The 15957-nt window shown below is 36.7% G+C and overlaps 1 protein-coding gene across 1 annotated transcript in view; it reads right to left on the bottom strand.

Moving 5' to 3' along the window:
- Positions 1 to 6504, bottom strand: part of USP10 (ubiquitin specific peptidase 10) — a gene marked incomplete at its 5' end in the record, with an annotated part of 33951 nt that extends 27447 nt beyond the window's left edge. The window contains 2 exons of the mRNA XM_010292249.1: positions 3263 to 3308; positions 6436 to 6504. Of these exons, the coding sequence (XP_010290551.1) occupies positions 3263 to 3308; positions 6436 to 6504 (115 nt within the window). The remainder of the gene's footprint in view (positions 1 to 3262; positions 3309 to 6435) is intronic.
- Positions 6505 to 15957: the final 9453 nt, after the last annotated feature.

Raw genomic sequence — 15957 nt, 5'->3', positions numbered from 1 at the left:
AAAGTGAAAGAAACAAGAAACTATAGGGTACATATTTTTAAATATCAAATGAAGAGTAGTAAACATCCAATGTGTGTTGAGGTCTGACTTACACATGCAATACCAACATATTATGAATTAATGAACAAAGGTATATAATACGGATGTTAATTGTTTTTCTGCTTTAATCTATTAACTTGAGAAGTAAACACATTTCACATATCACTTTCAAATCTTGCTGCCAGTCAGACTAAAGGAAACTTAAAAAAAAAAAAGAGAGAAAAACTCTCCACAGGCATCTGTTTTCTCTAAATCACATCAACAGAGCCTGAATTTCAAATTTTCTTCAGCTCTCTCCTACACCCATGAGAAAGCATTTTATACATAACGCCTGTTAGTCCACCCTTCACCAACCACTTCTGCAATCACTGACTAGCTATCACCAATCAGAAAAGAGGGCTTAAGTTTCTTTTTAAAAAAATCAGCAGCCTAGAGGCAGGGATGTGGAAAGCTGCTGCCTGATACCACTTAAGAGGGAAGGGCTGGGAGATCTCAGGCATCACCTTAATTGTTTAGCAGCAACACTAACTGGCTGACAGTGCCATACGCTGGCTGACCTGGCAGGACACACACAGCTCAAAACCAGCCACAGCTTCACATGCTTGCAAATGCAGGGCATGGGGTTTTAACGGATACGGGACACAAATCCACAACAAAACTATCCCTCATTAGTTCATCTGCTTATGGAGCAACTTGTTAGTTCAAGCATGAACCAAGAGCTAGTTCTTTACCCTCTGTTACAACAGTAAAAAGCACAAGCAACAACTGGTAACACCTAATATTCCTCCAACCATGACAAGAATGAATTACTGGGCACGTTTCAAATCCCTACCAGTTCAAAATAATCTGGGACTTCTGTTTCTTTTCCAAAATACTAGTTAAAAAAAAAAATTGCTTCAAACAACATGGTTTCCCTTTGTGGGCAAGTTAAGTCTACCACATCCAAAAGTGAAAGTCCTCACTTCTGCGCTCCTCTCCTCCTTTCCTCTCCAGCAAGCTTCCAGCATTTGGATTACTGAAAGCTAACCTAGCAAAATAAAAATAATCCAAGCAAGTTTTTTTTTTCCTGTTTTGGAGAATTTATCAGCTTATTGTACATTAGACAATCACAAGAGCCAACTCAGGGTAAGTAGGGAGCACAAAACAAAACATATCTCTTAAAACTGTGCCACAATTGTAATTTAGCGGAAGGTGCAACATGAACATCATGAGCTAAAATCTTGCCAAGAGCATAACAGATATCCTAGCATTTAACATACAAATTAGGAAATTACATATGGGGAATTAAACTTTACACCTTACAGCAGGATTAGAATAATAAATACCAGTAGTTACTGTATAGTTAGTCCATGGGATGACTGGCAGAAGCTCATTTGCCATAAGACTGTGTCAAGTTCCTTTGGAAAAAATAAGAGGTAATTTTTCCTATTTGTTTTGACTTTCCACTTTGCTTCTGAGCATCTTTCTTTGAATCTAATTAACAGTGCTATTTCTGAATAGACTGAAACAGAGATTACCTGTCATGAACAACATGACATGCATTATTGAAACAAGTATCAACAGATGCTCCAAGGACAAAGTCCATGTACGATAACAAAAGCTGTGAATGCACAGTACTAATTATTCTGCACAGAGTTCCTAATATTAGAGCTTCAGCCACAATTTGAGTATTCGTAGTGAGCATTAACAGATCTTCTAATCATGTAATAAAGTTAAATATTGGAGATAAGTATAGAAAAAAATTAGACTATGGGAGGTGACATGGTCAGTGTGTGTCATCTCATTATTATTATAAATATTCTGCATAAGCATAGCATTCCATTTTAGTTCCCATAGCTTCTTATGCAGTCATCACAGTGGTAATACGCATGCACAGTACAGTGCAAGCTTGTTAAAGACATTTTTCAGGCAAAACCTAATTTGCTGTCATTACCTAATCTCAGGGCTGGGAGGGATTCTCTCAGGGTCTAGGAATGATCTGAAAAACATTTGTACAAACCAACTTTCTGTATGGCTTGTGAACATTAAAATCTCAGTCTTAACAGAACTTAAATCCATAGTTAGACAAAGCAATATATGACTGGACGCCCCTGTCATCAACAACAGATAATTCATACCATATGGTCCTTTCAATGAACTTTTCGAAACTCCTACTTAAAACTGCTCAGGGTCCTAAAAGTGGACTCAGACTAAATAAAGCTCCCAAATTTTCAGAAGTGTTGCATATCTGCTTTCAAATGGAATCTGTTGTCCTTCTTTACGACTTGCTATCTCATTTGCCTTTAAATGCAAGGCCAAAATCCGTAAGCAAAATGATCAGGTGTTCTCAAACATTAGTATGTGCATTTTGGCCCTCTTAAGTACTTTTGAGAAATGTCCAGTCAGATACTTCCGTTACTTTGAAAGAGATCTGAATGTCATTTTATCACTCTCATATACATCTGAGTAAGTCTCAGCTTCCTTGCTCTCCCCTGGGTCAGGGGAAAAAACCCCCAAATACTAATTTACCTGCCACTTAAAATATTGAGAAAGTTTGCTTTGGGTAAGTATGAAGTAAGGCCAGGTTTCTTTTTCAAGTTGTAAGGTGTATGGGTCAAGAGAGTAGACGCATGACTGTTACAGCTTTAAAACAGGAACCCCATAATGCATTTTTACATCAAGAGTCATACTTACACCAAAAAAAAAAAAAAAAAAAAAAAAAAACAAAAAAAACAGCTCAGCCAAGCAGAAACAAAGGTAAAAAAAAAAAAAAAAAAAAAAAATCCAGAAAAACAGCTGAGCCAGACAGGAACAAAATTGTCAAAGAGAACACTGAACAGAGCACTGCCTGCAGAGCTGTTTTCAGGTTGCAACTGCCAGAAAATAAACACTCATACTACGGCTCTTCACAGAGGGTCATCTGAATGCCACACTAGTTAGTTACTTCTTCAGTACAAGTTCTCTAGCAAGCTTCAGCCCCTCCCATTTTTACAACTACATTCCACACAATCTTAATGTCTTGCTGAAATATTGTAGTAATGCAATATTTCCAAATACTTACAGATCTCATTCAATAAAGGTGTTTTAAAAGGCAATCTGCCAAATATATGCATATATATTCACCTGCTGAGCAAGTTCTAAAGTTTAAATTTAAAGAGGGGTTGTAGTAAATCTAAGGAAAATGTCACAACTTTTAAGTTTTTTAAAAAAATGGATGCTGATTTCTTACCATCATGAAACTTACCTGTGGACTTAATAGCACATGAAACTGTTTCATTGTAAGGGGGGAGCTGTACAAAAAAGAAATGAAACTTATTTAAAGATAAAGCAACTTTATTAACATTTGATATCAGTTTAATTTCAAACATCTGAATCCTTTAAAAACAGTATCTATTAACGTTTGACTTTCTGAGAGCATGTCTTGAACTCATGCTTCTATATTTATCAAATCCCACACTGTAGCTTCAAGTGCCCTTGCAGATTACCACAATTACTGAAAGATAAAGATTATCTTGGTTACACACCATAGGCTCATCAACTTCTCAAGTAATTCACCTCAGAGCATCAGGATCTTCATCAACAGTAACTCACCACGATTTTAAAGTGAGGAACACATCCTCTTTCTACACAAAACCTGAAGTAAAGATAGACCAAATTACCTGTGAAAGGATGAAACAAAGTTTTGCACAGACAACAGTCACACCTAAACCTTTTGACTCCCAACCTGGTTCAGCCATAGTGTTGCCCTTGAAATATTTCAACTAAGGTGTATTCTTAATCACATTTAACAAAACCAACAATTTTTGATCATCAGCCTAAGCATAATGTAACCACAGCATATAGTTTCTACCTGGATTGTAAACACGCCTAGTATAAAACACTGGCATCATTTTATGGACTCAGTGGTTGATAGAGCATTTGCTATTGTGTATCCACAGGCGGGCAATTTCTAATCCCCCCTCACCTGCCTCCAAACTCCCCCAGCAGCTGACAGCCTACTCCTGTGCCTGCATGAACTGGTAGCCATCGCTAAGTGGCAGTCCGGCAGCTGCCTGGAGAACAGCTGAACTGTTTCTGCAGTGGGAGATAAAACACTGAGAGTATAGTGCAGTTTTATAATGCTATTCTAAATATTAATTATAATGGTGTAACAAATATCAAAGATTTTTCCATTGAAGTCTTCAGGTCTATAAAGCTACAGATACTTACATACTGCCTCCTTAAAGCACTGTAGACAACAGTGCATTGGAAGTGGCAAGAAAAATATTCCTAGAAGTCCATTATAAAAAAATGCATGAAAAGAATACATACTGTAAAATCCATTTATAAAGTATAATATATCTTAATACATTAACTTTCCAGGTCAAAAATGAGAATCAGTGGGTCAGAAAGAGGGTCCAAGCCATTAAGAATCTATTACCCATATTGATACTGAACACAGATTCAATGCAATTTTATAGTTAAGAGCTAAAAAAGGTACTCTAAAAGTCTACAGTCAACAGTGTATGATAAACTTGTAATTCTTGGGTTTCTTCAACTTCAAATAGCTTAAGAAAATACAAAGTAAAAAAAAAAATTAAAAAATACAGTAGTCTACCTATTGGTCCCCGACATATCCCATTAATCAACAGCACCTTTGCGAAACAGCGATTTCCGAGTTGACCTGTTTCATACAACTGGGTCATGTGAATCATCTCAGTCAAAAGGTATCTGATAGAACATGTATTAAAAATGCCATGTAAAAAGACACATTCTAGATAACTTTTAGCTTTAACCAGTCCCTTGCCTCAGTCCACCCTTTAGTCTATAGGTAAGGGACTGCAGAAGGACACGAGCATCAGTGGATGCTGGGACTCCCAGAACTGGCATGGTCCCCAGCAGAATGTATGTCAAACACTACTGCAGTACTACAATGTCAGTCTTGTCCTTTTTGAATTTCACCCTATTTTTTTCAGGCCACTTTTCTCTGAAATACCTGCACAGTGTAAAACTAATAAGCGTAATTTTTATTTCATCATCCAGATAATTAAAACATTGAACTGAACCAGATCAAGGACAAACTTAAGGAACATTATTCAACACAGTTTTTTATTTTGATAGCTAACCAGTAAGTGGTACACTTGAGACAGTTATAAAATGAAGTAACACTGGTTTGAATGCTATAGGTTCATGTTTCCTCAACATACTTTATAAGAATAGCTTTATATAAGTCAAGATATGACATTTTCATCTTCCATAATGTGTTAGAATAGCTGATGTAGGACACTTAAGGTGACACTACATAGGACTCAAACGTCATACTGCTGCTACTGTATTTAATGGTGGGAAAACAGCAATATAATTAGAAGAAACGTGTATTACCTGAAGATCTATCCTGCATTACTTTCCACCTACCAGAGAAGATACAAAGCTATTCCTAAAGGCAAGTAGAAGCTATCTTTTTCTTTCTAAACTTCCCCCTGCCTCCCATTCCCTTCACGCATTTTCTTACTTAGCAGTATACTATACTAACTACACTTGGAAAATTAAGTTGCAAGAAACTAAGTCACATTAACAGTGGTCATCAGGTTTGTAAAAAGTGACAGAAGAATTTCGTCACCTACAGTTGAAGTGTTCATTTCCTTTATGTTGAGAGGGGGAGGATGGAAGCATGACTGAAATGTTTGAATGGAAATGTCTGGACGAAAGACATGGAAATTGATCTTGAGGAAAATTATTTTTCAATTTCAATTATTCCAAGTCTCCTAGGAGACTAGGACAATGGCATAATACTCTTCCCTACAGAGGAAAATAGCTTCTTCACTCTTTACCAAGAACTACAGAGAGTAAGAGTCTACAATACTGTCTGCAGTATGTTATGAACTCAGTCACACAAAGATAACTGTTTCCACTCTGTGGTTCTTGCTGCCACTGTAATGAGTTCATTACTGATCCATTTCTCAGACCTCACGGCACAACCTTCCTTCTAAGCATGGCTTTCATGAGTAGCAGTGCTCCATCTGTCAAAAAAACATCAAGAATTCCTGTGCTTCAAAAGGCTCACAAGATTTAGAAGCCCACCTTACTTACAACCAAGAACACTGATGAAAAAGTTTTCTCTATATCCACCTCTAAAAAAAGCAGTCAAAGCTGAGGTAATAGGGCTTAATAACCCGCTTTCAACATCCTATCACTACAATGTCAGCTATTGCAGCTCTGAAAGATGAGAAGCATAAGGTGGAATAATAAATTTCTTATTTCTAAAAATTGACTTAACATCCACATACATGGAAAGAAGCCTCCTGTTCAATATCTTCAGTTTGTAAATTAGCAAGCTACGAGAATGACAAAAAACAATTCTATTGTCATATTTCAAATATGCACAAGAGATTTAGAAATAACATTTTAAAGCTACAAGAAGTTTAAAGTATATCTTACCTCAACAGAGCATCGTGGAGTCACAAAGAACTGATTAAATTCATCAGGGCTGAACTCTCCAAAAATATACTAAAAATAAGAAAGAAGGATCTTTGTTAAAGCAGGATTTATATTCAATACAATCAATATATTCATAGTAAAAATTAAGATACTAGCATTCAAAAAGACCTGTGTGGTGGGAGCCAGAAACTCATCTGTTCACATCCCAACTCTCATTCCTTCCCAAGTCTTTAGCAAAGTACTTTAGGCTCTAAAACTGCATACAATGCATTTTCCTTCAAATTCCCACTAGAGGTAATCACAGCACAAACTGCAGCTCATCCTGTGGCCCGTTTTAAACCAACATGTAGCATGAGAAGTTGCATCCGTTCATAAAAGCCCTAGGCACAAGCTGGTTTACCTTCTAAAACACAGATACCTATCCTTCACAACAGAAAAAAAAAAAAAAACAACCCAAGAATTCCTTTTCCAGAGTTGTGCTAAACTAGTAAGTTACATGGGACTAATGATACCACTACCTCAGTGCACGAGCACAGAACTGAAACTGCACAGAAAAATACACAAGATCTAAATATCATCAATTTTGGTACAGCTGCTTTTATGAATTTTGTAACCCCTGTGCCTGAAACTCTGCATAAGAAACCCAAAATGAAATATCTTTTCCCAACACTATTTTCCTGCACCCTTTTACATATTTTGCATCTGTATTTCTATGGAAAAAAAATAAGTACCTAACAAGACCACAAAACAAAACAACAGCAAAAAAACCAGAACACCAAAACAAACACTAAAATGAGTTTATATTTAGTTTACAGAAAATGAAACATTCCCAATAAAAAGGCCTGACATGTTGGCATTTAACAGCACCTGGAATTTTCTATAAACTTCCACCACCAGTTGTAACTAGCCTAATAGCAGCTGAACATTCAGGACAGCAGAGAGATACTGGGACAGAAAGAAGCTGAACAAGGAATTGCATGAACTGACAAAATAGACAAGAGGACTGGAAAATACCACTAATAACACATTCTTGGCATGTGAAAGGATATTCACATTAAGTCACTAGACACAAATATTATGGCTATGGATAAAAGCAGGTCAGTTTGGTCCAGCACCTTACAGCTTACCAATCTCATTCATCTTCAGTGTACTCTGAGGGTCATTTACGACAGTTCTTTGCTACCCTCCAGCCTTCCATCAGAAAACCGAGGCAGACACCACCCTTTTCATCAGTGTCGTATCTTGTTCACAGTAAACCCTTAGGCTTGGCTGTATTAAGATACAACTACCTAGACTGGGAGTTGAACCATAGAAAAATAATTCTCAATTTGAAAAATCATCTCTAGTTAAGTGCAGGCTGTTACCAAAAACTGCAGATACAGTAATTCAATCACAGTATTTTTTTTTTTTTTAAGATTCTAGGTTGTTTATTCCAATAAAATTCATGTACTTGCTTTTTGCACGACTCACAGCCATCTACATTCATAAATTTCAGAGCTTAAGTTTAAGCTAAATTCCACAGCAATTACAAAATGCAGTTTTCTTACACAAAAAGTGATTTATACATATATCACCTCTATATGTGGCACGAGTTTAACCATTTTAATGCCTTTCACTGTCTTTAAACAAATATTAACATAATCTGGTTTAGTCAACAAACAATTCTAACAGTCAGGCCAAACTGGAACATCTGTGATAGAAACCCAGGAAGCACAGTGAAACAGTTAATGCTTTAAATAACTGTCATATAACCAACTGCTACCTACCAACTGAGACAGAACAACCCCTGAACAGAACAGGATCCCTAAATTGTACTTGAGTGAACGGCTTCACAGTTCTTGGCACAGAACTTAAAGTTGGCTTAAGTTCTCAATATAACCAAGTCATTTTTGTTTAGTAACATACCAGCTAGAATTTATCATATTCCAAAAACATGCCTACAAAAAACACTTGCTGAATCATAACTAAATTATGTTTTTAGAAGATACTTTTGATGCAGTCATGCAACAAAACAAACCAATAATCTCAACTATAGACTATTAAAAGTTATATAAATCCAACTCTAATTTCTCCATATCATAACACAGTCTTTTCATTTACCTGCATTTTTAACTGAGGTATCACAGACCTGGTACTCCTTTCTGAGGAAAAGAAAGTGCTACTTTTCAATTAGGGAATACAAGACAAAAATTAAACTAAGTGACCATTAATATTATTATCTTAATGGAACTATTTTACTACATAAAGATGCATTCACATCAGGAAATATGTCTAAGCAACTGTTTCTTCAGAATTTAAAACAGGACATTAAAAATTTACCAACATCTAATACAAAAACCAATCCTAGTTGGACTATAGGGCAAAAAGACCCATTCCATTTGTGCCTGAAGAAACTAGAATTTTATTGGTTTTTATGAGGCTTTATTTAACAATGCTTTATACCTGTAAGCACAAAGTAAACAAGTTAAAAGATCCCTGCCTAATAAACTGAATAAACTGCCTAAAAATACTGTTTCAAAATAAACTAATTAGGTCATATGACTGATGACATTAAACCTATCCAACTTAAGTGACCTTCCTATCCTCTGCCTCTCAAGTCAGCCTCATCTCTCAAGAAATAAATTTCTGCAAGCTGCACACACAGCACTATCTGCTAGCACGACAGAATTATCTACTGTTTTAAGGCAACACCACATGCTGACATGAAAAAGCACCGAGATACGACATCACTTGGCAACTATAATAATCTCTGCAAAAAAAGGACTGGGGTGGAGGGGAAGCCATTGCATTTTAAACAACTTGAAATACAGTGCTCGCTCCCTGCCCGCTGTCCATCCATCCTACAGCCCAATGAATCAGTGTGCCTGGCACTATACAGATGATCTCTGTCTAAGAACACACTTGTTTTGGCTGTGAAACTGCTTCAGAAAGACATGGCTTTAGTAGTTACTCTGAACCATTAATTCAAATTTAAAAGGTTTTTTGGCAATGGAAATGCTTAAGTAGTAAGCATTTTTAAGCAAGAGAGCACTAGCATCTTATAAAAGCAATACACCCTTGCAAGAAATAATCTCATAAGCAGTATGAGCTTTTGGGGACCTAGCTTCTACACTGTGAATTATTCCACATAATTTCAAAAGCCTCAGTTTACTTTTCAATTCAGAAGAAAGTTAAATCACATACTTGTTACAGTCAAACAGAACTACATTATTTACACAACTCCTACACAAGCTCCACAAAATTGTTTTACCCAATGCTCTGCAAACAACACAGCAGAGATACACTAGCATGTGTTAAAACGTCTCAAAAGCCATTTCAGAGTATTTCAATTCCAATGTTCATATTTTCAGGTATGCATTTGCATAAGAAACACCAATGAGGACTACATCAAATTGATTCCTTTAAATGCTGAACTTGAATGTGCCCTACGCTATCCATCTCTAAACTCGTGTGTGCTTCGAAGCACTTTGAAGTCCCAATCACAGATAACAGATTGGGACTTCACCACACAAGCACCAAGGAAAAAGTGAGTTTCAGATACAGAGTGCTTACAGTCAAGCCTTAACGCAGGCAAGAGATTGTGAATTGCTCGAAGGTAAGGCCCTTGTCAATGCCGACTGTTACTGACGTGTCAGTGCATCAAGAGCCTTTTACTTTACAGTAACTACAACTAAGTAGTTACTTCGGTAACTGAGCAAAGGATGAACACAATTGCCATGACAATGCAGATGAAAAGATAGCTGAATTGGCCCACTTCGCAAAATCCAAGCCTATTACCATCGATAATACATAAAGTATGTATGGCAACATACAAACTCAAAATATTAAAAACATATTACCAGTGAAAAGTTGAAGCTTTATTACCCAGAGCTCTACATAAATTTAATTTTAAGGCAAAAAAAAAAAAAAAAAAAACAAAACAAAAACAACCCAAGCTTTCTCCAAGCAAAAATATTGTTTAGCGTTCAATTACATATTTCAAAAAATAATTTTGATTTCTATCCTCAGACAAAAAAAACATCTGTTTGAAAAGCATGCTAAATATTAGTCAACGGTCTAAGTGGCAACTCACAGGGTAGAGCAGAAATAATGCTTGGAAAAGAGAGTCCAGTCTCACATCAGCACTGGATTTGGAAGAAAAACTTTAAGAGAATATTGGGGGGAAGTTTTGAAAATTTCCCATTCTAACATTACCTCTAGACTTACTTTTAAAATACATAACCCCTAAGAGGCTTAATTCAGAGTCAAATCTGATCTTCTTCTCCTCAAACCATCTCTGCAACCTACATAGAAGCTTTCTGTTCTGGCTCCTGGGAGGGAATCCTCTCTCACTTTTTTGCGAGTACACTGCACAAGCATTTCGCACGCTACTCCCCAGATTATTTAACACTGCAGAGTAATCATTAACCTTGCATTAAGCATATTCAAGGATCCCTTAAGATACCTCAGTCTGGTAAACTCAATTTCTGCCACAGATTAAGAGCGATGTCAAAACAGCATCATGTAAATGCCAATGATCTTCCACTTGCAGCTGTATAAGAACAGATGAAAAATAATAGTCTCCTCTGGGGCAAGGCAGGAGCATGGGGGTGCAGAGAGGACAAGGCTTTGTGGAATTCTTGGGAGGGGGGAAATCTACCTCCACTACCTTTCTTCATCAGTGTTTCAAAACCTCTCCTTTGGAATGTAAAAACAAAACAGTAAACCTAAAACATACTGATGGATCTATTCCATTTTGCAATTCACGACAGTAACCCAATCTGATCATTTGCCAGAGATGTACACTACGTTATTAAACATACTAACATGATTTTAACTAACGTGAGTAAACATATGCCAACAATAACAAGATGCCTTTTTTACACTGCAGGATCAGAAACTGATTTTTTTTTCTATCTAGTATCTTTCATACCGAGATTTAACAACCAATCACTTGAAAAAGAAAGTTACTCTCAAGGGTTGCTTTCCACCCTTTTTTAAATGCTTCTTTCAAGATACACAAGTTCTGAGCTTCTGTAAGATTTCAAATGTGAATGCCTGTTGCAAATGCTCACATCTATGAGACCAAGGATGAAAATAAATGTAAACAATGCTTGAATAAACCTTAAAAATCAGATAGCATTAGATGGTATGCTACATGATGTACACAAAATCTCTCCTTTCAGATACTGACACTAAGAACAGCTAGCATATAAATTTAAAAAATCAATGCAAAATCAAATATACTTTGTGCAATTCTAAAATAGTATCTATTTTCACATGAAGTTGCTGATTCCATGTGTGCTCCAGTTTTTAATTAAACTTTCTTATGTTACCGCTACTTCAGATTTAATTTATTTGCCTTACTTTCACCTATCAAGATTTAACAATTAAAGTTTGGGGACTGAATTCAAAATATTCTCATACCGCTATGGAGAATACCAAAAAAAAAAAAAAAAAAAAACCAATAAGAAAAAGTACAACTAGGTTCCTGAAAGTGTTTGAAAAAAACCTGTAGTTCTGGACTCCTTCCTGTAAGACTGAAGAGAGGACATGAGAAGATCTGTGTCTTTGATGACTTCTTTAAGAACTTAATTACAAAACTAGAGTGTTATACAAACAGTCTGCAGATGAGAGGTTTTTTTAATAGTGTATCACATTTGCAATATATTTTTCCTATAATACAAGTTAAGAATATTGAATGAATGAGACTATTGCAGCTGGTACAGTGGAAAGGACTTTCAGCCTGCGTTTCCAAAACTAAATAGTGAGCTGGTGTCACCAATTTTAATGTTCAGTCTGACATGCTGTAAGGGACCACATTTCCCTGTGTTGAGTACCTTCCTTCCAACATTACTTCTCTTTGAAAAAAATACTCATGTTAAACACCTCTCAGAGTAACAACCCAAACCCTCCTGATTGTCAGTCACTGGTGTTTCCAGTCTCAACCAAACTAGAATCAGTTTCTAAGTTAACCTCTATGATTACAATAGTAGGATATATCTGCACTCCAGCAGATTTTACACCACTTTGAACAAAACATTTCATCAATGGCATCACCTTTACGTCTTTGAGATACTAACTGCATCTAGATTATAACACAAATTACATAAAACCAATTAACCAAATACATCTACGCAAGCAAATTTATTTTCTACCACACAGGAATGAAAGTAAGAGTACTTTTATATTTGTACAATAACTGATTACATAACTGACCAAGTGGCATCTTAACTACACAGACAAAAGCCGCAGCAACAGACCTAATTCCAAGAAGGGGGAAAAATATTCTCTGAAGACCCCAAAGGATTAAAATGCCTGACCTGCAAGCTCTCCCCATGTCAACTGCTCTTTGCTGTGCTCTCCACCACTTAAAAAATGAATGCTAATGTTACCCCCACTGCCTGTAATGAAATCTCCACTGGTATTCCAGTCTAGCAACACAAACACTCTCCTAGAGGAATACAAGGAGGAGTACATGTTACACAGCTGCTTGTCCTAGAAAAATGGATAGAAATAGCACTGCTGATGCATCATCTTAGCATCACCTGTGCTACAAGAAAGCTAGGAAAATTGTCAGCTTCTGCTTTCAAAAGAAGCATTAACATGGCTTTCATCCAATAACCAACAGCGTCAGATCTTCCAGTCCCATCAGTTTAAGTTGCAAATACTCCCACTTCAACTGCTTTTTAACACTTTAACAAACGAGTTAAAAATACAGCTTTTACTTAATGGTAGCAAGGCATAATTCAACTGGATCTAAGCAGAAGGCCTAACAAGTCAAAACTAGTTCACATATAAATTGAAATGATGAAACGGTTTATGTATACCATAAGCTATACAATCTTGCTGCCCAAGCTACTCCTACAAAGTGTACCTATTCTTAAAGCTATCAAGATAGGCTGGAGTAGAGGAAGAAAATGAACCATTCAGAAGGAAGTCCATTTTCTGGCAAGGAAAAAAGGGCATATGCATTTGACTGTACTTGGGTTTTATTAGCAGAGAAAATGCTCTTACATTAGTCACCCGAGCAGCAAATAAGGTATTTCTCCCTCACCCTTCTCTCTCACTTTGTCTAGGTTTGTCAACTGTTTTTTTAAGGAAAGTACAGGGAAAGACAATCTACCCACAGGTTCCCCTTCCTTTTGACATTGAAATCCACCAAGTCTTAGTATGCAAATGATTATCTAATTGGATATAACAAGGTTTTCTGAACTTCCAAATTCCAAGAAACTTATTGCTAAAATGCTTACAAAAACATAGACAAAATTGCGAGACTGAAAAACAGGTCGTTTGGGGTTTTTTTGAAGATTCTAAGTTTGCAAGCAACAACACATAACCAGAAGCTATGAAGACCACTGGCCATATATTTACAGCTGCATCATAGCCTAAATAGTAGTATTTTAGGCAAACCAGTTTCTGAAAAAAATTCTATGTTGGTACATCCTCTTTATGGAAACATAAAGTCCATTTTTATAAATAAAAATGTATGGAAATGAAGTTGTACTTTAAGGCGGAGCAGTTGCATATTAAAGCTTAACAGTTGAAAATGCAACAAATCATGAGCAAACTCTTAGTACAGCTTACAGTCCTTTATCACTAGCCTGCAGCTTAAAACTAGAACATTAACAAATCTACATAGTGCCTGGAGAAAGATCAGAGCTAGGTAAATGTAGGTCAACTAAGCCCATGAGTCAGTGCAACTCTGCCTGCCTACCATTTAAGCAATCAAAGGCTCAAAAGTATAGTCCATGACTGTACATTCCCTTCGCCCCGCCTCCCCCCCCCCCAATCCACGGTAACAATCAAAGGTTCACAAGTATAGTCCATTACCGTACCTTCCCTTCGCCCCCCCCCCCCCCCCCCCCAATTCAGGGTTTCTTGGATATTATTACAGAATTCTCAAAGCTGAAGGAAGCTAGGCATTTTCCACATATTTTACATTAATTCGTCTGAGGGGAATTTATTCCATCACAAAAAAAAAAAAAAAAGAATGATCATTCTCAAAAGGTCATTTTCTGATCAGAGGAAAAACCAGATCACTGGCTAATATGGAAAGCACAAGTTGGTGAAATTTCAGTTGTGGCCATAGTGTTACTGGAAGGACAGGTTTAATGCACAAATGGCCCCTACAGCTTCCCACTATCACGGGCGCACAACATGGATCAGAACAGTTTATCCTGAAGATTGTAATTCAGATAGTCACAAAAGCAGAGCAGGTTGTGCTCTTTCATTATTATTAGTTTTCATCAATTACATATTTCAAACAACAGCAACACAGCAAACAATAACCATACAAAAAACTGCCAAAACCTGAGCCAATTACTTACACTCAGACAAATTCCATTTATGTACTCTCTTCATTCTGTTACCAAAAATGAGGTGCTTGCTGGCATTCTTCCATTTCAAACAAACAGCAGCTGCCACAAAGTGCAACTAGCCCAAGGAAGCCATCTATAAAAGTGCTGATTGTAGTTAATAGTGGGGGGAAAAGGGAGTGAAAGAATAAAAAATGGCCCATCATCTTGCACAGACACCACTGCATTTGAGAGTGCAGTGTACATTCCCCAAGCATGGAAAGTCTCATATTCTGGTCTCCAAATCAGAACTGCCCCAGCAAAAAATCTCTGCTGTTTCACATTTAAAGCTTTCCCCAACTGGTATTTTTCTTCTGCTCCACACAACAGCAGCAAAAAAACCCCCACACTCCCAAAGATGTTTTATTGTAAATGAAAAATTATTTAATTTTATTTTGTAAATAATAATAGCATAAAGAGGGCAGTGCAGCCATATCACTTACATGTGATCATAAAGCAATGGCCCAGTGACAGGAAGATTATATCTACATTTTATGTATCTTTTAATTTGTACCCTATGAGAGAGCATCAGGTATTCTTGCCTTACTCTTTTTCAAATGGAAGAAAATATCTTCCTTGGACATTCCACCAGAACCCACGTTAGGAACATATATTCATGTGTTACACAAACAAGAGCTGCACTGAAGAGCAGTCATTTTGGGACTACAACAGGAATACCTGCAAAATGCATTCCTGACAGCAACCAAGAGAGAAGATAACAACTGAACTGTCAGAGCTGACTACATAAAATCTTAGCTCTTTGGAGAGCAAAAGATGGTATTTCTGACACCCTTACACCAGCAGCTCCACCACTACAAGCCCACAGAACATCTGCTGGTGATCCAGAGAAGTAACATTTTCCAACCTATTTTCTTGTGATGTTAAATCTAAACAAAAGCCAAACAAAAATACTTTTCTATTGAATTCTCCAAGCAGGCAGTCCTTGCAGATATAAAAAGAAATATTTCCAAAATGGGTAGATAGGTCCTTCCTCAGTTTTGAATTCAAAAACAGTGGTCGCTAAAACACCTATTGCTAAGCTGCTATCTTCACACCCTCAAAGAGTTTGAAAACACCAGCTTCAAGCTGGTTGCTCATTATTGAGCAAACACATTTACTTCAAGCTCTGCAAGCTCTGCTTGCACTGAACTAGTTACTGAGTCTAATGAAGAACAAAAATAATTAG

The sequence above is a fragment of the Phaethon lepturus genome, unplaced genomic scaffold, assembly GCF_000687285.1.
Source record: "Phaethon lepturus isolate BGI_N335 unplaced genomic scaffold, ASM68728v1 scaffold16628, whole genome shotgun sequence".
In the NCBI taxonomy this organism is placed as follows: Eukaryota; Metazoa; Chordata; class Aves; order Phaethontiformes; family Phaethontidae; genus Phaethon; species Phaethon lepturus.
This window is presented reverse-complemented; position numbering and strand designations above follow the sequence as displayed.